A 21,760-nucleotide genomic window follows, 5' to 3' on the forward strand; every position below is an offset into this window, starting at 1 on the left:
TTACCAACTGGAGAGGGACAGTGAGGGGAGAAAGATGCTCCACCACTGCCCCCAAGCCAGAAGATAGAAACAGAAAAGGCTCCTGGCCTCTCTCTTCTCCGAACTACAGCTGAGCCCCAACCAGGTTCTAACGTCCAGGGTGGAGAGCCCGGGAGTTGGGCTGGGTGGAGGGGGTGTAAGGGAGGCTACTTTTGGCACAACCATCTTGAAGAGTAACACAGGTTTACTTTCACACCACTTCCTCTACACTCTTTCATCTTAATCGGAACTGTCATGTCAACGTATCACCTCAAAAAGGTAAAGAGAGAACCACTTGGAAGAACCTCCTCGGTGAAACAACTGCCTTCCCTGCTCTCCTCCCCACCCCCAGTTATGGAATAAGACTGTCCTGACAGGTGTGAAGGGCTCCCTGTCCCAGTCCCTCAAAGTACCTGTCAGCGCCTTGGTGTCTTCCTTCTTGCTCGCCTGGTCCCCCTTCTCAGCCCACACGTGGACCGTGTACTCCACGCCCGGCCTCAGGTCTGTCAGGACAGTGCTGTTCTGCTCCTTCCCCACTGGAACCTCCCTGGTGTCTCCATCAGCAGAGGTGTAGCGCACCATGTACCTGTCGATGACGGCCTGCACCGGGTCCCAGGAGATGGTGGCCGTGTTCTCTGTCACCCGGTCAGTCACCAGGTTTTTGGGGCTGTCAATTTCTTTAAGAAAATGTTGGAAAAACCTAAGCTTTGAAGCCATGGAAGAGATACCCACCACCCCATCACCACGATTTCCATCTTCTAGAGCTCTCTTAGCACAAGGCAATGGCATTCCCATCCAGAGTCGCTGGTGGGAGTCGAGGGAGAAAGTAAGCCTGGTTCTCAATTTCTAAGGACTAGTTATTATAAGTTTGAAATACATTTTTGGCTTTCAGCTCCCTAAAATGTGGGAGGAACCATGTCTTCTTAACAACATTATGGCACATCAAAACCATCAATCAAACATCTGCCATGGTGTTCAGGGGAGCTAATTTGTCATTTTATCAAGGGCTACTTACCTCACAGGCAATCATTCTAAAAGCATTATCACAAGCATTGCAGTGACCAGATCCCATACACGTCTTTGCTGAGTCTGCTAAAAACATGGCTACTGCACAATTCTACTTCTCCCTTTCACGAGTTGAGCGCTTCCATGAGCGGCTCATCACTGTCAGGGAAAGGCAGCTCATTGAGATCACCATGAAAGCTCGCTGTCTTTCTTTGATCTTTAAGACTTCCTTTGTAAAGTCTCTTAGCTCAGGCCACATCTTTTGGCACCATGCACATTCAAATCCACACGCTCAAAATTCAATTCCAATTGACCATCTTTCTCTTGTTACCTGTCGGGGCCTTGGTGTCGGCCTTCTTGCTCTCTCGATCCCCCTTCTCAGCCCACACGTGGACCGTGTACTCCACGCCCGGCCTCAGGCCAGTCAGGACGGTGCTGTTCTGCTCCTTCCCCACTGGAACCTCCCTGGTGTCTCCATCAGCAGAGGTGTAGCGCACCATGTACCTGTCGATGACAGCCTGCACCGGGTCCCAGGAGATGGTGGCCGTGTTCTCTGTCACCTGGTCGGTCACCAGGTTTTTGGGGCTGTCAATTTCTTTAAGAAAATGTTGGAAAAACCTAAGCTTTGAAGCCATGGAAGAGATAGCCACCACCCCATCACCACGATTTCCATCTTCTAGAGCTCTCTTAGCACAAGGCAATGGCATTCCCATCCAGAGTCGCTGGTGGGAGTTGAGGGAGAAAGTAAGCCTGGTTCTCAATTTCTAAGGACTAGTTATTATAAGTTGGACATACTTTTTTGGCTTTCAGCTCCCTAAAATGTGGGAGGAACCATGACTTCTTAACAACATTATGGCACATCAAAACCATCGATCAAACATCTGCCATGGCGTTCAGGAGAGCTAATTTGTCATTTTATCAAGGGCTACTTACTTCACAGGCAATCATTCTAAAAGCATTATCACAAGCATTGCAGTGACCAGATCCCATACACGTCTTTGCTGAGTCTGCTAAAAACATGGCTACTGCACAATTCTACTTCTCCCTTCCACGAGTTGAGCGCTTCCATGAGCGGCTCATCACTGTCAGGGAAAGGCAGCTCATTGAGGTCACCACGAAAGCTCACTGTCTTTCTTTGATCTTTAAGACTTCCTTTGTAAAGTCTCTCAACTCAGGTCACATCTTTTGACACCATGCACACTCAAATCTATGCACTCAAAATTCAATTCCAATTGACCATCTTTCTCTTGTTACCTGTTGGGGCCTTGGTGTCGGCCTTCTTGCTCTCTTGATTCCCCTTCTCGGCCCACACGTGGATCATGTACTCTATGCCCGGCCTCAGGCCAGTCAGGATGGTGCTGCTCTGCTCCTTCCCCACAGGAACCTCCCTGGTGTCTCCATCAACAGAGGTGTAACGCACCATGTACCTGTCAATGACGGCCTGCACCGGGTCCCAGGAGACAGTGGCCGTGTTCTCCGTCACCTGGTTGGTCACCAGGTTTTTGGGGCTGTCAATTTCTTTTTAAAAGAAAAGGTTGAATTTTAGAGCCAAGGGAGGATATCCCACCACCCCATCACCAGAAGCTCTCCATTCAAGTTATTGACTAATGATACAATTCCATTTCAAATAGGAGAAAAAGTCCTCTGGTTTCCATTTTCCAGGGAAACAAACCACTGGATATTAAAACTGGAAGGAATTAGATCTCCAAGTTTTTTAATATGGAAATTTTCTGTCCTTCTATTTCCCATAAAAATCTCTGGAGCAACAAGATAAACCACCCAAATTGCTGTTGAAACAACCTCTGTTGTTATCTCCGTGGTATCTAGTTCTCTTGTTTCATAGAATTTGAGAGCTAAGAAGTCATATCTTAGAACCTTCCTGTCTAATAAAAGGGGCGGAGAAAGGAGGCCCAGAGAAATGAAAGACTTGTCCAAGGTCCCATTGTTTTTTTATGTTAAAAAAAAGACTAGACCCTCTTCCCTCAGAATTTCGAGCCTTCCCATCTTAACAAGGACTTTGCTCCTTTTCATCTACTGTCTCCCTCCTGCATCATTAGCTTCTTCTCCTCTACCATCATTCCCAGACAAGCAAGCTCTAGGATCTCCCATCCCTCTGCACCTCTTAACTGACAGACTTCTTAAGAGAACTGTCTGCATACCTTAACTTCACTTCTCACCTCCCATTCACTTCTCAATTCAATGAAGTTGGTATTTTTCTACACCACACCACTAAAACTGCCAATCTAGGTCACTAACAACTTCCATGTTGCCAAATTCAATGGATATTCACCATCCTCACCTTCCTGGGATTTTGAGCAGCATTTGGCAGAGTTAATCCACTCCCTCCACCTTGAAACACGCTCAGCTCTAGGCTTCCATGACTACACACTCTCGTGGTTTCCTCCTAACTCCCTGACTCCTCCTCAGTCTCCCTTGTCAGCAACCTGTAAATACTGGGGCACCCAAGGTTCCCTCTCTTCCTCTCTCTCTGCACTTCTCCCTAGGTGATCTCACCCATGTCCACAGCTTTAAATACCAAGTAGATGCTCATGACTCCCCAATATGTATAATTCTGAGCCCCTGACTTGATTCTTCAACTGTATATCCACCACAGTGCCTAGCATGCATTAGACACTCAATAAATATTTACGGAATCAATCAATAAATCACTCAATTGACCAAGGAATCTCACAAATATCTTGAATTTAAATAAAAGTGTTAATGTTCCCCCCCAAACCTATTCATCTCTCCGAAAATGATGCTCTAATCTTTCATGTTGCTCGAGTCAAAAAACACAAATCATACTTGATTCTTCATTTTCTTCCTGCCCCACATCTCATCCATCAATAAACACTGTCATTTATACCTCCAAATATGTACCCAGATATCTCCTTTTCTCTATCCCTACCTTCACTGGTGATCTAGTGGTTAAGATTTGGCAATCTCACTGCCGCGGCCCAGGTTCATTTCTGGATCAGGGAACCATACCACCTGTCTGTCATATCGTGGTGGCTGCATGTTGCTGTGATGCTGAAAACTATGCCATCAGTATTTCAAATACCAGCAGGGACACCCATGGTGGACAGGTTTCAGTGGAGCATCCAGGCTAAGACAGACTAGGAAGAAGGACCTGGCCATCCCCTTCTGAAAAAATTGGCCATGAAAATCCTATGAATAGCAGCGGAGCATTGTCTGATATAGCGCCAGAAGGTGAGAAGATGGTGCAAAAAGACCAGGCAGGGTTCCGCTCTGCTGTACACAGGGTCGCTAGGAGTCAGAATCGACTCAATGACACTAACAACAAACTGCCATCACACTAGTCCAAATCATCATCATCTCTCACCCAGACTTTTATAATACCCTCTTTACTAATCTTCCCACTTCTGCCCTTGTCGTCTCTTCCATTTATTCTCCTCACTGTGGCCCGAATAATCTTTTTAAAATGAATACCGCATCATGTCACTCTTCTAATAAATCTAATATGCTTCCTCTTTTAGGCACCATATGGTCCCGTATGATCTGACCCCTGCCTCCTTCCGTTTCATCTCATGCCACTTTCTCTCTCACTCTCCAAGATCCAGAGACACCAGCCTCTTCTCAGTTCTTCAACCATCCCGTGCTGTTCCAGCTTACGGCCATCACACATACTCTTTCCTCTGCCAGAAATGGCTAGTTTTCCCCAATATCCATGCTCTTCTTCTTCTACAATCACACTGTCCAACAGATCTCTCTGCAGTGATGGAAATAGTCTATAATTTTCACTGTCCAATCCAGTAGCCATTAGTCACATGTAGCTATTGACCCCTTGAAATGTGGCTAGAACAACTGAGGACATATTTTTTAATTAGTTTTAATTAATTAAAATTTAAATAGCCACACGTAGCTAGTGGCTACCGGGTTGGACAGGACGGTATAACAGAAGCTTAAGCTGCACACATGGCCATCCAGCAGAAGACTTCATTTCCCAGCCTCTCTTACGGTGAGGTCTGGCACTCTGTCTGGATCTGGCCAATGGAACGTGGAAAGAATCGATGTGTACAATGTTCTTCCCTTTCCCCCAGTCATGTTCTTCTCTTCCCCACGCCCCTTTCCACCAGCTGGAATGAGGATGGGTGATGACCATGTAGATGAAGGCAACTCCCGAAGGATGACTGAGCAAGAATACAGAGGAGCCTGGGTCTCCTGCACCACGGAGCTACCTATCAGCCCTTGCTCACTTACACTCTGACCATTCCACAAGGGAAGAATAACCTTCTTTCTTGTTTAAGCAATTGTTATTTGGGTGTTTCTGTCGATGTGTGTCTTAACTACTACTCACCCCATCCCATCTAAGAAACATTCCTACCCTGTTATTCTCTACACCTACACCATATTCACCTTGTTCAGAGAATTTACCATAATTTACAGTTTTAAATTTGTTTCCTTGTTTGTTATCTATCTTTCCCACTGGACTTCAAGAGAGTAGGGATCATATTTGTTTTGTTCACCTCTGTATCCCAGGCCTGGCAATTAGAAGAGGCTCATTAAAAATTAGCTGCATGATGACATGAACACAGAGCTTCAGCTGCCCAGAGTAACACTGTTCCTTTAAACTATACACCACCATTAAGTCAAACCTACATGAAATAGCTTGCCACAGCTCACTTATTTATCCAGTGTTTTTAGTAATTTTATATTGGTTTTACCTTATTCCCTATAATTTGCTATAATCATAGCAAGAGAGGCACAGTGGTTAAAAACAGAGGCTTTGTAAGAGTTTTAAGACATTCATGGGGTTGCTCAGTACTGAGTCCATTACTATCCTTTTTTTCTTCAGGTGAATGAAATTTTTTATAGCAAACTCTCCTAAAACAGTCCACAGTCCCTGAGGTCACAGACCCCAAAAGCAGTGGTGTCATAATTCAGCAGCAATAGATCAAACCTGCATTGATGACCCTAGTTCTTCTCCTCCCTCCTGTTACCTGTCGGGGCCTTGGTGTCGGCCTTCTTGCTCTCCTGGTCCCCCTTCTCGGCCCACACGTGGATCGTATACTCCACGCCCGGCCTCAGGTCCGTCAGGATGGTGCTGTTCTGCTCCTTCTGCACTGGAACCTCCCTGGTGTCTCCATCAGCAGAGGTATAGCGCACCATGTACCTGTCAATGACGGCCTGTACTGGATCCCAGGAGACAGCAGCTGTGTTCTCAGTCATATGGTTGGTCACCAGGTTTTGGGGGCTGTCAATGTCTAAAAGGAAAAGTGCTTATCAATATGCACTATTACTAGGCCACAGAGTGCAAAAACTCATGGCCATTTTGCTTGGGGTGAGACCCTTTCATGTTTTGTGGTTTTTCCATCTCATATACTCTAACTGCTTCATGGGCATATGTCTTCTCTCCCCAGATAAACTTTGGCTCCTCAAGGAGATAGCACAGTTGACCCAAATCTGAAAATCTACACCATTACCTCTACCAAGAGTTTAGCAAAACAAAGCTCTATTCATTCAGTAAGTGTACATCAACCTCCCACTATGTACAAGGCATGGCGCTAAGCATGTGCAGAGTCCAGTTGAAGAAGACACAGTCTCTGTTCACAAACAGGTAATAATTTTGTTTCTAGCATCATGTCAATGAAGATCTCCCATTTCATACAAGAAGATTCTAATAGTCAGAGGCAAATGTAAGCTCCTAGAGGAAGGGGGCTGCATCCTATTCCTCTCTGGGTTCCCAGTGCCTAGTAGAAAACAGGGCAAATGGAAAGTGCTCAATACATATTGTTAAATGAATCAGCAAAAATTAAAACCCAGTTTTAATATTCTTCAGCATATCATAGATTCACTTGTAATGTTGGTTTTTTGGTTAAATCATTGTACAGAAATATGGCCATACATCTCTTTCATAATAATATAAGATATAACATAGAAGTTATCTTTATCCTCAAAACCAAAATCATCAAAGATTATAGTAAAGCAAACCACATACATCTACTTGCTGTAGTAGATGTAAAATCTACTTTTTAAAGTTGAATTTTCCACATATTATAATTAATACTAACAATATATAATTTTTATTTTCTGTTCCCATTCACAAACTCAATGAGACCTTCAACACTCTACAACAAAAGACTCATGCACTCAGAGGAGGAGTGTTTGGACATGACCATCCAATCGTGGCAAATTGTAGCTTGGAGACTGCCACGTGGACCTGACTTGTAAGGACACTAGTCAAAAGGAAGTGAAGGATGGTGTGTGCAGTCTAATATGAAGGGATACCATCCTGATCTTCCATAAATCATCAGTTCTCCCAGTGTCAGAGCAGGAAACAAATTTGACCAGCCATAGGCTTAGCATGACAAGGCTTACGTTCCCAAAGAACAATGTTCCGTCACCTGTCAGGGCCTTGGTGTCGGCCTTCTTGCTCTCTCGATCCCCCTTCTCGGCCCACACGTGGACCGTGTACTCCATGCCCGGCCTCAGGTCCGTCAGGATGGCACTGCTCTGCTCCTTCCCCACTGCAATCTCCCTGGTGTCTCCATCAGCAGAAGTGTAGCGCACCATGTACCTGTCAATGACGGCCTGCACCGGGTCCCAGGAGACAGTGGCCGTGTTCTCTGTTACCAGGTTGGTCACCAGGTTTTTGGGGCTGTCAATGTCTGAAAGAAAAATGATGATCAACAAACACTATTAACAGAATGAGGGTTTGTGGCCATGTTGCTAGGTGTGAGGCAGTTTCCTCTGCTATGGTTTTCACATCTCATACGTCGGTTTTCAGTGGCTTCATGGACATAGATCTTCTTTCCACAGCTGGACTCCTGGATCCTCAAGGAGGCATCACAGGACAGTAGAATGAGCACTAGATCCAGAGTCAGAAGAGCTAGGTTCTATTTCCAGCCTGGAGAGGCAGAGCAGAGGGGCAGGAAGAGTCCTGGGCTGGAATCAGCAGACCAGGGATCTAGGCCCAGCTCTGCCATCAGTTAGCTGTGGCCCTGGACAACTCTGTGCCTCTGGCTGGGCCTCAGTTTCCTCACTTGTAAAATGTGGGCCTTATTAAATAGATTTTAAGGTACCATAATATTCCATGGAATATTCCATGAATCTGACTCAATGAATCATCAGCTAACTTCGTGACTTAGAGAAATCATGCACATGTATTTGAGGTTTCTCAACTGTAGAATGGGGAATATTGATTCCTGCTCTACCCATCACAACAAATTCCTCTCAGGACCAAGTAAATGAGGAATATAACCTTCATTCATTGCTGGTGGGAATGTACAATAGTGCAACAATTTGGTGGTTCCTCAAAAAATTAAACAAGAGTTACCATATGACCCAGCAATTCCGCTTCTAGGTATGTACCCACAAGACCTGAAAATATATGTCCACACAAAAATTTGTACACAAATGCTCATAGCATCATTATTCACAATAGCCAAAAAGTGGAAACAACCCAAATGCCTATCAACTGACAAATGGATAAACAAAATGTGTTATATCCATAACGACGGAATATTATTTGGCAATAAAATGAGGTACTGATACATGCTACAACATGGATGAACCTTGAAAATATTATGTTTAGTGAACAAAGCTAGTCACAAAAGGCTACGTGTTGTACGAATCCATGTATATGAAACGTCCAGAACAAAGAAATCTATGAGACTAGATTAGGGGCCAGCCGGTGGCGGAGCGGTGAAGTTCATGTGTTCCACTTTGGCAGCCTGGTGTTCGCTGGTTTGGATCTTGGGCGCAGACCTACTCACTGCTCATCAAGCCATGCTGAGGCGGCATCCCACATAGAGCAACTAGAAGGATGTACAACTATGACATACAACTATCTACTGGAGCCTTGGGGAGAAAAAAAAAAAAGAGGAAGATTGGCAACAGATGTTAGCACTGGGCTAATCTTCCTCAAAAAACAAATTCTAAAAAAAAAAAAAAGGTAGTAGTTCCCTAGGGCTGGAGGAAGTGGGGATGGGTAATGACTGGTAATGGGTATGGGGTTTCTTTTTGCGGTGATGATAAAAACGTTCTAAATTAGATAGTGGCGATGGTTGCACAACTCTGTGAATATACTAAAAACCTCTGAATTGAACATTTAAAATGGGTGAATTTTATAGTACGTAAATTATATCTCAATAAATCTGTTCTTAAAAAATGAGGAAGCAGAGATGAAAGAGCTTTAAAAATTAGGAACTGTTATTGTGCATAAGTGCAACCTTAGGATCCTCAGAACGGAGCACACAGTACTCAAAAGACGATTTATCCACTAAGAAAGCAGTTATCCTTTCTTCTTCCAAAGAGATCACAGCAAAAGCCATTTCTCTAACGTACTTAGCTCACAGATCCTAACACATATGGTTTCTTTATATCTCTTCCCTTTCAAGAAGAAACATGTAATGACTGATCACAAAGGAAATACACAATGGGAGGAATAGTGGGTGGACAGGACCCCCTGCCATTTATCTTTACAAGACACCAAAGTATGAGGCCAAATGTGAGCTTCTTACTTTGAAATAATGTGTAAAAGGGAAGTGAGAGATAGTGTGTGTAGTCTGACAGAAGTCTACCATCCTGTTCTTCCATAGATCATCAATTCTGTCAATGTCAGGGCAGGAAAATAAAACTTGACCAGCCATAGGCTTAGCATGACAAGGCTTACATCCCCAAAGAATAATGCTCCATTACCTGTTGGGGCCTTGGTGTCAGCCTTCTTGCTCTCTCGATCCCCCTTCTCGGCCCACACGTGGACCGTGTACTCCACGCCCGGCCTCAGGTCCGTCAGGATGGTGCTGTTCTGCTCCTTCCCCACTGGAACCTCCCTGGTGTCTCCATCAGCAGAGGTGTAGCGCACCATGTACCTGTCAATGACGGCTTGCACCGGGTCCCAGGAGATGGTGGCCGTGTTCTCCGTCACCAAGTCAGTCACCAGGTTTTTGGGGCTGTCAATGTCTGAAAGGAAAACGATGATCAATAAACACTACTAACAGAATGAGATCTTGTGGCCATGTTGCTTGGGGTGAGGCAGTTTCTTGGTCTTATGGTTTTCACATCTCATACGTCGGTTTTCAGTGGTTTCATGGACATAGATCTTCTTTCCACAGCTAGACTCTTGGATCCTCAAGGAGGCATCACAGGACAGTAGAATGAGCACTAGATCCAGAGTTAGAAGAGCTGGACAACAAAAGTCAGTGGCCCTGGACAACTCAGCTGCCTCTGGCTGGGCCTCAGTATCTTATCTGTAAACTCTGGGGTATTACATGAGTTAATAACATGTCCCTTGTGACAGTTCCTGGCAAGGAGTGAATGCCCAATGACCATAAGCTATTATTAACGCTATCAGTTTGTTAATATTTTATAAACGTACAAGATTATACTCTGCCACACCACACACAGAGAAGGTATTCAAAAATGTATTTGCCAAGGAAATAATAGCATTTCTTTGTTCCAAATGGTTCATTGCAAAAGCCATTTCCCTAAAGTCTTTGCTCCTAGAGTCCATCACACATGTGCAATGGTACCTTCGAGTGGGACTATTCTTATCTTGGTTTAGGCTGTGACCCCCAAGAACACTGGTATCTACATTCCAACTTGAGTGCCCACAACCAAGGCAGGACCAACAGTTTTATGGTCCTTGACTGACCAACCATCTCCAGACTAGGAAAGAGGTTGGAGAGAGCAAAGAGGTGGGACTTAGAGTTGAATTCTTTGGAGACAGTTTCACTGTGAGTCCCATGGGTGAGACCCAAGCCTCGAATAAGCAGTTTCAATGGGATCCCTTACAGAGGTTGTTATGTATACCCTAGAGCAGTGGTTCTCAACCACGGGCAATTGGCAATGTCTGGAGAAATTTTTAGTTGTCACAATTCAATGTGGGATAGAAAGGCACTGGCATCTAATGGGTAGAGGCCAGGGATCCTGATAAACATCCTACACTGCACAAGCAGACTCTTGCAACAATAATTATCCAACCCAAATTATCAATAGAGCCAAGTTTCAGAAACCCTGCCCAATGCTTGGAGAAGACCACGCTGCTGGTGTCTGACACACTCCTAAAATACCTAAGAGGTAAGAAAATGTCTGGTTGCTCTGATGCAGAGGAATGAGAGGCTCCAGTATTGCCAAAGACATGCATCCAATTGAATGGACAAAGGATGCATGTGTATTCCCCATGGACCAGATGTAGAACAAGCAAAGGACAGCCCACCTGGGGTTATTTAAGAAGCTGCCCAAAGAGGATCACCTAAAGGGGTGAGGTGACCCCATCAGAAAGGCACTGGAGTGCACCCCCAGATATGTGGGCAGAGGAAGGGGAGTAGGAAACCAGTAGGAGAGATGCCTTTGCCCACAGGATCACTACAGGGAGAGATCTGAGCAGAGGAGGACACATAAGGTGTCCCTGAAGAACCCACAGAAGTGTTCCATGAGGGAAAGAGCTTGAAAACTTGTCAGATCCCATGACAGGCCCAAGCCAGCTGTGACTGTTATAGTCAAGCAAGACTTCCATGACCCCTTGCCTCTCCTCCTCTGGGACCCCTTACCGCCCTCCTGACCCCTTACCTCCCTCTTGACCCCCTACCTCCCTCCCAGCTGTGTCAAACACAAATGGGTCAGAAACTGCAGCGAGCATGCTGGAAGGACAGGGCTTCAAGTACAAAAAGGGAAACACAAGATAAGTCGTGCACCTCCCCTTCCCGCGGAAGGCGGTTACGGCCCACGGGGACGGAGAGGAGAAGCTTCAGCTTTAAATGAAGTATGCATTATTACACGAGTATGGGCATTTTAATTACTAAAATCATACATTTGGGGGATTAAAAGTGACTAGATATTTGCTTCTTTTTAGCTAATAAAACATTGTTATTGTTTCCGCCTAAAACATTTATCCAAAAGGGCAGAAACACAACCAAGTTCCACAGATAGTGTTTAAACAGGTGAGGAGGGGGAAAAAGTCATTTTTGGACCACAGTCTACAAGTCTGGCTCCCTCAGCATGATCGGTACTTGTGCTTTCTTCATATTTATCCCTTATCACGGTGAAGCCTTTAGTGTGTTAATAACAAAGAAGGTGCACAGGCAGAGAACAAAGGACTGTGAGCAATAACATCAATCTCTAAAGACCAAAGTTCGGAGACCACAGGATGAGCTATACATTCAGAGAGAAGCCATTCAATGGAAGTAAGGGGCACACATTTACTACGGAAGGATACCAATCTGCTCTCCCATAAAACCTCCCTTTCTGCCAAGGTCAGAGAAGGAAAACCAACCTAGACAGACTACGAGCTTAGCAGTGACACAGTTACGATGCATGCTCCATTACCTGTCGGGGCCTTGGTGTCAGCCTTCTTGCTCGCCTGGTCCCCCTTCTCAGCCCACACGTGGACCATGTACTCCACGCCGGGCCTCAGGTATGTCAGGACGGTGCTGTTCTGCTCCTTCCCCACTGGAACCTCCCTGGTGTCTCCATCAGCAGAGGTGTAGCGCACCATGTACCTGTCGATGACGGCCTGCACCGAGTCCCAGGAGATGGTGGCCGTGTTCTCTGTCACCCGGTCGGTCACCAGGTTTTTGGGGCTGTCAATTTCTTTAAGAAAATGTTGGAAAAGCCTAAGCTTTGAAGCCATGGAAGAGATACCCACCACCCCATCACCACGATTTTCATCTTCTAGAGCTCTCTTAGCACAAGGCAATGGCATTCCCATCCAGAGTCGCTGGTGGGAGTCAAGGGAGAAAGTAAGCCTGGTTCTCAATTTCTAAGGACTAGTTATTATAAGTTTGACATACTTTTTTGGCTTTCAGCTCCCTAAAATGTGGGAGGAACAATGATGTCTTCTTAACAACATTACGGCACATCAAAACCATCAATTAAACATCTGCCATGGTGTTCAGGGGAGCTAATTTATCATTTTATCAGGGGCTACTTCACAGGCAATCATTCTAAAACTATTATCATAAGCATTGCAGTGACCAGATCCTATAAACGTCTTTGCTGAGGCTGCTAAAAACATGGCTACTGCACAATTTTACTTCTCCCTTCTATGGGTTGAGTGGTTCCATGGGCAGCTCATCACTGTCAGGGAAAGGCAGCTCATTGAGATCACCACGAAAGCTCACTGTCTTTCTTTGATCTTTAAGACTTCCTTTGTAAAGTCTCTCAACTCAGGTCACATCTTTTGACACCATGCACACTCAAATCCACACGCTCAAAATTCAATTCCAATTGACCATCTTTCTCTTGTTACCTGTTGGGGCCTTGGTGTCGGCCTTCTTGCTCTCCCGGTCCCCCTTCTCGGCCCACACGTGGACCGTGTACTCCACGCCCGGCCTCAAGTCCGTCAGGATGGTGCTGTTCTGCTCCTTCCCCACTGGAACCTCCATGGTGTCTCCATCAGCAGAGGTGTAGCGCACCATGTACCTGTCAATGACGGCCTGCACCGGGTCCCAGGAGACAGTGGCCGTGTTCTCCGTCACCAGGTCAGTCACCAGGTTTGTTGGGCTGTCAATTTCTTTAAGAGAGATGAAAGAGTATAGCATTTACCAACTCTCTGGTTCCTGAAAAGCCAGCACACACACAATCAAAATGATGCCCCCAACAAATTTCAGAGTCTGTTTTATGCCAGTGATTGGGATAAGTGAAGGGTTTAATTAACCAAATGGTCTAGGGTTTTCAGACAAATCCAACATAAAATCTCAACTCTATAAACTTTTCCCACAAGTTGCCTTTGGATAAAAAGAATTGGTCTTCATGTATAAATTTCTCTTTTACCCCGGATTTATATAATACACTCTTTCAGTTCCAGACCCCTTGTACCTGAAAACAATTATACTTCAATAAATCTCTGCATCAGCTCTAATATTTTCTTTGGGAAGAAAAATATCCTGGGAGTAGGAGCTGTCAGTTCTTTCCATATAAATCACTATGTCTGTGGCCAGAGAACCAGGAGACTTTTAAATTGCTGGTATTTGAGGTCTGGGCTGATAAAAATCATCCTACCTGTAGAATCTGTCTGGGTTTCTATGCAGTTAAACTGGATTAGAACCTGGGCTTCACCATTTCCTGATTGCTAACTTTGGACAAACTGTATAATTTAAGTCTTGGTCTCCTCATCTGTATGAAGAATGAAATATCAGTACCTACTTCACAGGTTTTGGTGAATAGTAAATGAGATATTGCATAGTAAATGCTTAAATATGAGCTCCTTGTTATTACGAACGTCATTTGAGGAATGAAATACCACTTTCTCCTCAAAATGTAAACCCTTCTAGAGTCAAAAATTCAAGATATTGGGTGCATGATTAGCATGACTTTTATTATCCCGTTTCAAAAACCACCTCCTCAGAAGGCTGAGCTCTCTGCGATAGCAACTGTGTTTCAAACCTGCGTACCACCATTTGCCAAGTGGGGCCAGGCCAGCTCGCTGGAACACACAGCCAAGGGAGATAAGCTGCCTTAAGAAGAGTTCAGAACGCACCACAGACAGCTGACATACAAGGACAAACAGTTTAGCTCCGGGATTCTGAGCTGGCTTTAACGCTCCAGCCTCATCCTTCACTACTCCACCACTCTCACCGACCTGTCCACCAGAAACACCACTTAACAGATAACTGCATGTTAAGATGTGACAGAAAACCAACATGTCACATTCCCACACCTTAGGTCTTTGCATATGCTGCTCCCACTGCTAACACTCGCGCATCCTTCTAGGTTCTGTCCAGGTGTCACCTCCTTCTACAGCTGCCATAACCCCTCTCCATCCCAGGCTATGGTAGGTACCCTTTTTTCAGGTTCCCACAGTTCCAGGAACATTTATTTGCTCTAGAATGTAACTCATTGCACTTTATCTATTTGACTTGTTTTCTCTACCCAGAGTATTGTGAATGCCATATGAGCACAAACTGTGTCTTTTATCCTTGTACCCCCAAAGCCTAGCTGTGTGCCTGACACCCCCGGCAATACCACACCCCAGTGGCTCCCATAAGCTGGAGTGCTTACTCACACCGTCCCAGCCTGAGGGAGGGGAAGGTTCTTCTCTATTCCAACTTCCACTGTCTTAAAAAGGTGACTCACATGCTTTTTCTTTTCACAACACTCAAAATCCTGGTAAACGGAAAGCCATGTATAATATAAACCAGGAGTTGGCAATCTATAGCCCATGGGCCAAATCTGACCCACTGCCTATTTTTATAAATAAAGTTTTATTGGGACACTGTTATGCCAGTTCTTTTACATTTTGTTCATGGCTGTTTTCTCATTTCACTGGCAGAGTCGAGTGGTTGAAACAGAGACTGTACGGCCCCCAAAGCTGAAAATATTTACTATCTGGCCCTTTACAGAAAGTTTGCTGATCCTGACTTTAAACAAACCTAGATCTCACCATCCTTACTGTCAACTTCTTCTCCTTCCCCTGGAAGAGATAAGGCCCACCTGGGCCCAGGAGGCTGTACATCACGAAATGCTTCAAGGGCTAAATGCTGATTAACATTTGCTACAGAATGAATGTGCCCCCCTAAAATTAATATGTTGAAGCCATAACCTCCAATTTGATGGCATTTGGAGGTGAGACCTTTGGAAGGCAAATTAGGTTTAGATGAGGTCATGAGGATGGGCTCCCATGATGGCCTTAGTGCCTTCATAACAAGAAGAAGAGACCAGAGCTTCCTCTCTCTGTCACGTAAGGGTACAGGAAGAAGGCGGCTGCCTGTAAGCCAAGAAGAAGGTCCTCACCAGGAACTGAATCAGCCAGCACCCAGATGGTGGGACTTTCCAGCCTCCAGAACCGTGAGAAATAAATTTCTGTTGTTAGAGCCACCCAGTCTATGGAATTTTGTTACAGCAGCCCGAGCAGACTAAGACACATGCTAAGAATTAATCACTACTGTAACTTATGTAGCACTTGCTATATGTCAGGCACTTACATGAATTAACTCATGTGACACTCAGATGCCCCCATTTTATAGATGAGAATCTGAAGAACAGAAGTGAAGTAACTTTCCCAAAGCCACTCAGCTAGTAAAGGTAGATCTGGGATTAAAACTTGGACAGTCGGGGGAGAGCCCCATGGCTTAGCGGTTGGGTGCATGCGCTCCGCTACTGGTGGCCCTGGTTCGGATCCAGGAGCGCACCAACACACTGCTTGTCCGGCCATGCTGAGGCAGCGTCCCACGTACAGCAGCTGAAAGGATGTGCAACTATGACATACAACTATCTATTGGGGCTTTGGGGAGAAAAAGGGGGAAAAAAACAAAAGGGAGGAGGATTGGCAATATATGTTAGCTCAGGGCTGGTCTTCTTCAGCAAAAAGAGGAGGATTGGCATGGATGTTAGCTCAGGGCTGATCTTCCTCACAAAAAAAAAAAAAAGAGTCTTGGACAGTCAGGCCTCTGAAACCATGTTCCTAATTATCTGCTTCTCTGAGAGTCTCTACACTAAGTGACTTCCAAAACAGAGCCCAACTGATAACTGAATCCTGTTCTATGATTTTCTGTCAAGTGTTTGGAACCTCAAGTGGGCTTCAGGATCAGGCTTTTCTGAATCCAGTGATAGTGCCAGAGGAGGGTTTAAGCAGAAAGAATGTCCTAGATACGGCCTCATGCAGTCTCAGGACACTGCAGGCCAGAGCTGAGCAGAAGGACTGGGTGAAGATCCCTTCAGTTTCTGCAAGCTTAAAGGCAGAATCGTACATTTGCTGAATGTTGACTCAGGAAGCAAACCATTTCCATGGTCTGAAAGAGAGCTCCAGATCCTACGCAAAGTGCCTGTACTGTCCCCACAGACTGAGATAAGCATGCAAATCCACTGTCAGCCAAATGTTTTGAGTTTTCGCATCCAAAAAATGAAAATTAGAAAGTGTTAGTCTACTCTGAGGGAGTCGCATATGGAATTCCAACCCAAATAAGTATGACCTTCTGTATCAAATAAAAAGGCTGGTCCCTTTTGTTTGAGATTAAAAAGGAAAAAATTCATAATCATGAAATTCAAAACTGCTTTTGCAACCCCATCCACCACCCCTGCAAACAAGAGAACTGATGCTAGGTGGACATCGGCCTCCTGATTCAAAAATCAACATTCTCCCTGCCGTGAGGAACCCTGTTTTTGCTCCCATTCTTCCATTACCTGTGAGGGCCTTGGTGTCGGCCTTCTTGCTCTCCTGGTTGCCTTTCTCAGCCCAAACATAGACTCTGTACGCCTCTCCCGGCTTCAGGCCCGTCAAGATGGTGCTGTTCTGCTCCTTGGGTACCGCTGTGTCCTTGCTCTCCCCATCAGCGGAGATGTAGCGTACCATGTACTTATCTATGACAGCCTGGACTGGGTCCCAGGTGACCATTGCCGTGTCTTCTGTCACTCGATCGGTGACCACATTGGTTGGACTATCAATTTCTTCATAAAAATATATGAGAAAGAAAAATTAGAGAAGCATCTGGCTGGTCTTGATCACAGATGCTTCAAGATCTAGTTCATCTGGGGGACATAGTTCCATAGAACACAATGCAAGACGGTCTCTGTCATCTGTGACAGGTGGATAACTGGCGTCTGCTTGAAACCTAAGCTGAGAAAGGGCTCCCTGATGGACAAAACAATCCTTTCCATTTTCAAACACTGAACACATTACAGAAAACTGCTCCAAGTGTAGCCACTGGAAGCCTAACTCCTTCAAGTATGTCTACCCTCAGTTGGCACATAGAATACACCTCATTCCTCTTCCAAGAGACCATCCAGCAAGTATTCAAGAATAGTTATCATTCTCCTCTAATCAAGACAGTTTCTCCTCTCCATTTCATATACTTATAAGTTATAAACATAAATTATATTATATTCTTATAAACTTACATTATAAACTTCCAAATTATAGTTTCTAGGCCTGGTACTTACATCTAGACATGCACCTTTCTTTCCCTTTTTGGAGAAAAATTCCCAAAATGGAGTTCATTCATTCAACAATTCACTGAGCGTCCATTCATGCGTGGAATGTAATGGTACTCAGGAGTCACCAATGAACAAAACAGTCAGAAATCCCTACCCATGCAGAGTTCATATTCTAGAAGGACTAACCCAGAACAATATGCCCTCCATGTCCTAGACACTTTGCTTCTCAATAACGTATCCTCAGCCCACAGACTCAGAAAATTCCTAAGTTTTGTCACATACGTCCCTGCTAACCCAAGGGTTCTCAACCTTTGTCAACACCAGGCAACTAGTAAGTCCCACCACCAGAGAGTCCACTTCAGAAGGTCTCAGGTAAGCCCTGACATCTTTATCTAAAAAACAAATAACCAAACTCCACAGGTGATTCTGATGCATATCAAAGGTTGAGAACCTCCACATTGTCACATCTTTCCAATTCTTTGCATATATGATAGATTTCCTGGACTCAACATTTATCCTTGCTATATCTTATCTTATAGATTCCATTTATAATTTAGTCTTTCATTCAACATGCCCACTTTCCTTGCCAGCTTCTTAGCATTTGCAAACTTAATCAGTAAGCCATCTGAGTGCATCCATCACAGTCTCTGATACAGATGCTGCACAGAACAAAGCCGAGGCACGCCATGAGAACCCTCCCTCCATGCAGATTGGTATCCTTTTGGGTAAGACACACACAACAGTTTCTTACTCTCAGAAACCTAAGCATTTTCCTTCCTCCCTATTCTGCTTTACTTGTCTTGGTCAAGGGGTCTGCAGCAGAGAAGTTACAACTTTACACGGCTGTATTTTTTAACATCAACTATAATGCACCTTTCTCGAGCACAGTGACAGTGTTTTATCTGGGCGCAAGGAAATGAAATATGTTCCATCACCACAGGCAGTGCAAGTTTTATTTAATAAATTGACTACCATTTATTGAGCACATACTAAGTGTCAGGTGCTTTTCATACATTACCTTGTCAAACCTCATATAGTAATGCAAGGCATTTATCAGATTCCCCACGTACTAGTTCAGAAAATTAATAATAGTTACCATTTTTAGGGCACTAACTATATGCCAGGCTCGGAGAGGTCAGATAACATGCCCAAGGCCACTAGTAAATGGTAGTCACTGATTCATTCTACAAACATTCAATGAGTGCCTATTTGAGCTTGGGATTCAACAGTGTTATGAGTTAAATTGTAACTCCCCCAAAAAGACATATTGAAGTGTTAACCCTCAGTAACTCAGAATGCGACCCTATTTAGAAATAGAGTCTTTCTAGAGATGATCAAATTAAAATGAGGTCATTAGGGAGGGCCTAACCCAATAAAACTCGTTTCCTTATAAAAGGGGGGAATTTAGATACAGAGACAGACACACACAGAGGAAAGACAACGTGAAGGCACACAAGGAGAAGACAGCTATGTGACTGGAGCATCTACAAGTCAAGGAATGCCAAAGATTTCCAACAAACTCCAGAAGGCAGAAGTAAGGAAGGATTCTCCCCTAGAACTGTCAGAGAGAGCACGGCCCTGCTGACACCTTGATTTCAGACTTCTAGCCTCCACAACTGTGAGACAGTTTCTTTCCTTTTTTTTTTTTTGTGAGGAAGATCAGCCCTGAGCTAACATCTGCCAATCCTCCTCTTTTTTGCTGAGGAAGACTGGCCTTGGGCTAACATCGGTGCTCATCTTCCTCCACTTTATATGAGACACCGCCACAGCATGGCTTGACAAGTGGTGCGTCGGTGCGCGCCCGGGATCCAAACCGGTGAACCCTGGGGCCGCCACAGTGGAGCGCGCACACTTAACTACTTGCACCAGTGGGCCAGCCCCAGACAATCAGTTTCTGTAGTTCTAAGCCACCCGGTTTTTGGTACTCTGTTACAGCAGCCCTAGGATACTAATATAAGCAATGAACAAAATAAAGACTCTCTGCAAGGGAGCTTACATTCTCCTAGAGGAGCCAGACAATAAACAAGAGGTGATAGTACTGGGAAGTCCCATAAGGCAAGGTAAAGGGATTAGAAAACAGTGGACAAAAGATAATCTGTGATTCTAGACAGGGAGGTCAACAAAGATCTGTTCACTGAGAAGGTAACATTCAAACAAAGTCCTAAATACGTGAGGCAGCGGGCCACGTGCAATCTGGGGAACGTCATTCCAGGCAGAAGGAGCAGCAAGTTCAAAGGCCCTGCTGCACGTATTCAGCGAACAGCAGGAGGCCAGTGCCTCTGGACAGAGTAACTGAGAGGGTCAAGTGGCTAGAGGTGAGGCCAATGAGGTGAAGGGGCAAGTGGACAGCCTTGAAGGCTATTGTAATGACTTTGGCTTTTGCACTGAATGAGATGAGAAGCTTCTGGGAGTTTTGCACAAAAGAATGGCATGATCTGACTTGTGATATAAAAGGATAACTGTGGCTGCTGCAGAGAGTACAGACTGTAGCAGGTCAAGAGTGGAGGTCACCTGGGAGGTGCCTACCACAGTTTATGTGCAAGATGACAGGAATGTGGACGACTGTGGCAGCGATGAAAGTCACGAGAAAGGTTGAACTGAGGAGATTTCACAGGTAAAGCTCTCAGAATCTGCTGATGGATTCGATGTGGGATACAACGACTTGCTGGTTTGGGGCCTAAGCAGTTTGCAGAACGGAGTGACCATTACAGAGATGGGGAGATCTGAGGGAGGGCAGGGTCTACAGGAGAGGGTGGGGAGAGAAATGGGACCAAGAGTTTGCTTTTGGAAATATTAAATGGTAGAGTCAAAATTTGAACTCATTCCTATCTATCAAAGACTACACATTTCCACTTTACACCACTGCATGCTAAGCAGCACAATCATCAGCCTTTTCTTATGGAACTACTACTACTAATAATAATAATAATAAATTTTAAATAAAATAAAGTATGACCTGAAAGTTTCCTGCAATCTGAAATCCAGCAGCACTGGTAGATTGGAGCTTGGAGTGACAACTAGAGAGAGGAAATGGTCTTAGAGTGTCACCTCTGGGAGACAGAGGCTGGCATACCTCACTGGCAGAGTGGGCCTCCTGGGATGAGAAGGCAGAGCAATCAGGATGTAGATACCAACAGGGCCATGTCCTTGGCCTCTGGAGGCTCGAGCAGGCTCTGAGAGGATGCACAGGAGAAAGTGTGCACAACCATAGAAAGGACTCCCTCCCCACCTTGTTGCCCCTTTCTGTGCAAAGCATGATTCTGCACATGATAGGGAGGAAGTGAAAAGAGTCTCCAAAGGTGGAGAATTCCCCCTCAATCTGGGGAAATTAGTGCTGAATTGGGAATGGGGACACTCAGGATGGAAACGTGCAGATAGGGAAGAAGGGAGCAAGAACACTAGACAGTCTTGCTCTTGAAGTCCTTGGCCCTCATCCTCTCCAAAGTGACCCACAATCTGTACAACCCAGGGTCCCAGAAGTGCCTCCCACCACCTCTCCCTGCCCCAGATCAGTGCTTGCCACCACAGCTACCAGGACCCACAGCACAGGCCCATGGCTTCATAGGGTCAGGGCTGCCATGTATACAGCCCTCTCAAGATCCATCACATCCACATGGGTGGATGGAGCAAGCAGTAACCAGCCCTGAAGCTCCTTTCCCCCCATAGTCCCAGAGCACCCCAGGAATGGGGAAGAACCAGGAAAAGGCACATTGGCTATGGAGAGTAGGAAGGTAGGAAGGAAAATAGAATCATACCATGCCAGGGTTACAGAGACCTAGCCCAGAGAGGAGATGTGACTTCTCCAAGCTCGTAAAGCCAGTCAGAGGCTGGGCCAGCCTGGAAGTCAGGACTCTCTGCTCCCTTTCTCTCAATTCCCTAACAACAACAACTTAAGCCAGAAGGA

General features: G+C 45.2%; 1 protein-coding gene across 3 annotated transcripts in view; it reads right to left on the reverse strand.

The window, feature by feature from the left end:
* The window catches only part of TNN (tenascin N), a 62,787-nt gene that overhangs the window by 20,420 nt on the left and 20,607 nt on the right, over positions 1-21,760 (reverse strand). For 2 of the 3 annotated variants that reach the window (XM_058540008.1, XM_058540009.1), the window contains 9 exons: positions 17,107-17,370; positions 13,235-13,498; positions 12,313-12,576; positions 9,685-9,948; positions 7,389-7,652; positions 5,985-6,248; positions 2,278-2,541; positions 1,355-1,618; positions 432-695 (listed from right to left, as the gene is read on the reverse strand). In XM_058540008.1, coding sequence (XP_058395991.1) covers positions 432-695; positions 1,355-1,618; positions 2,278-2,541; positions 5,985-6,248; positions 7,389-7,652; positions 9,685-9,948; positions 12,313-12,576; positions 13,235-13,498; positions 17,107-17,370 — 2,376 coding nt within the window. The remainder of the gene's footprint in view (positions 1-431; positions 696-1,354; positions 1,619-2,277; positions 2,542-5,984; positions 6,249-7,388; positions 7,653-9,684; positions 9,949-12,312; positions 12,577-13,234; positions 13,499-17,106; positions 17,371-21,760) is intronic. The other variant, XM_058540010.1, reaches the window with a different exon arrangement.

The sequence above is a fragment of the Diceros bicornis genome, chromosome 4 (assembly GCF_020826845.1).
Source record: "Diceros bicornis minor isolate mBicDic1 chromosome 4, mDicBic1.mat.cur, whole genome shotgun sequence".
In the NCBI taxonomy this organism is placed as follows: domain Eukaryota; kingdom Metazoa; phylum Chordata; class Mammalia; order Perissodactyla; family Rhinocerotidae; genus Diceros; species Diceros bicornis.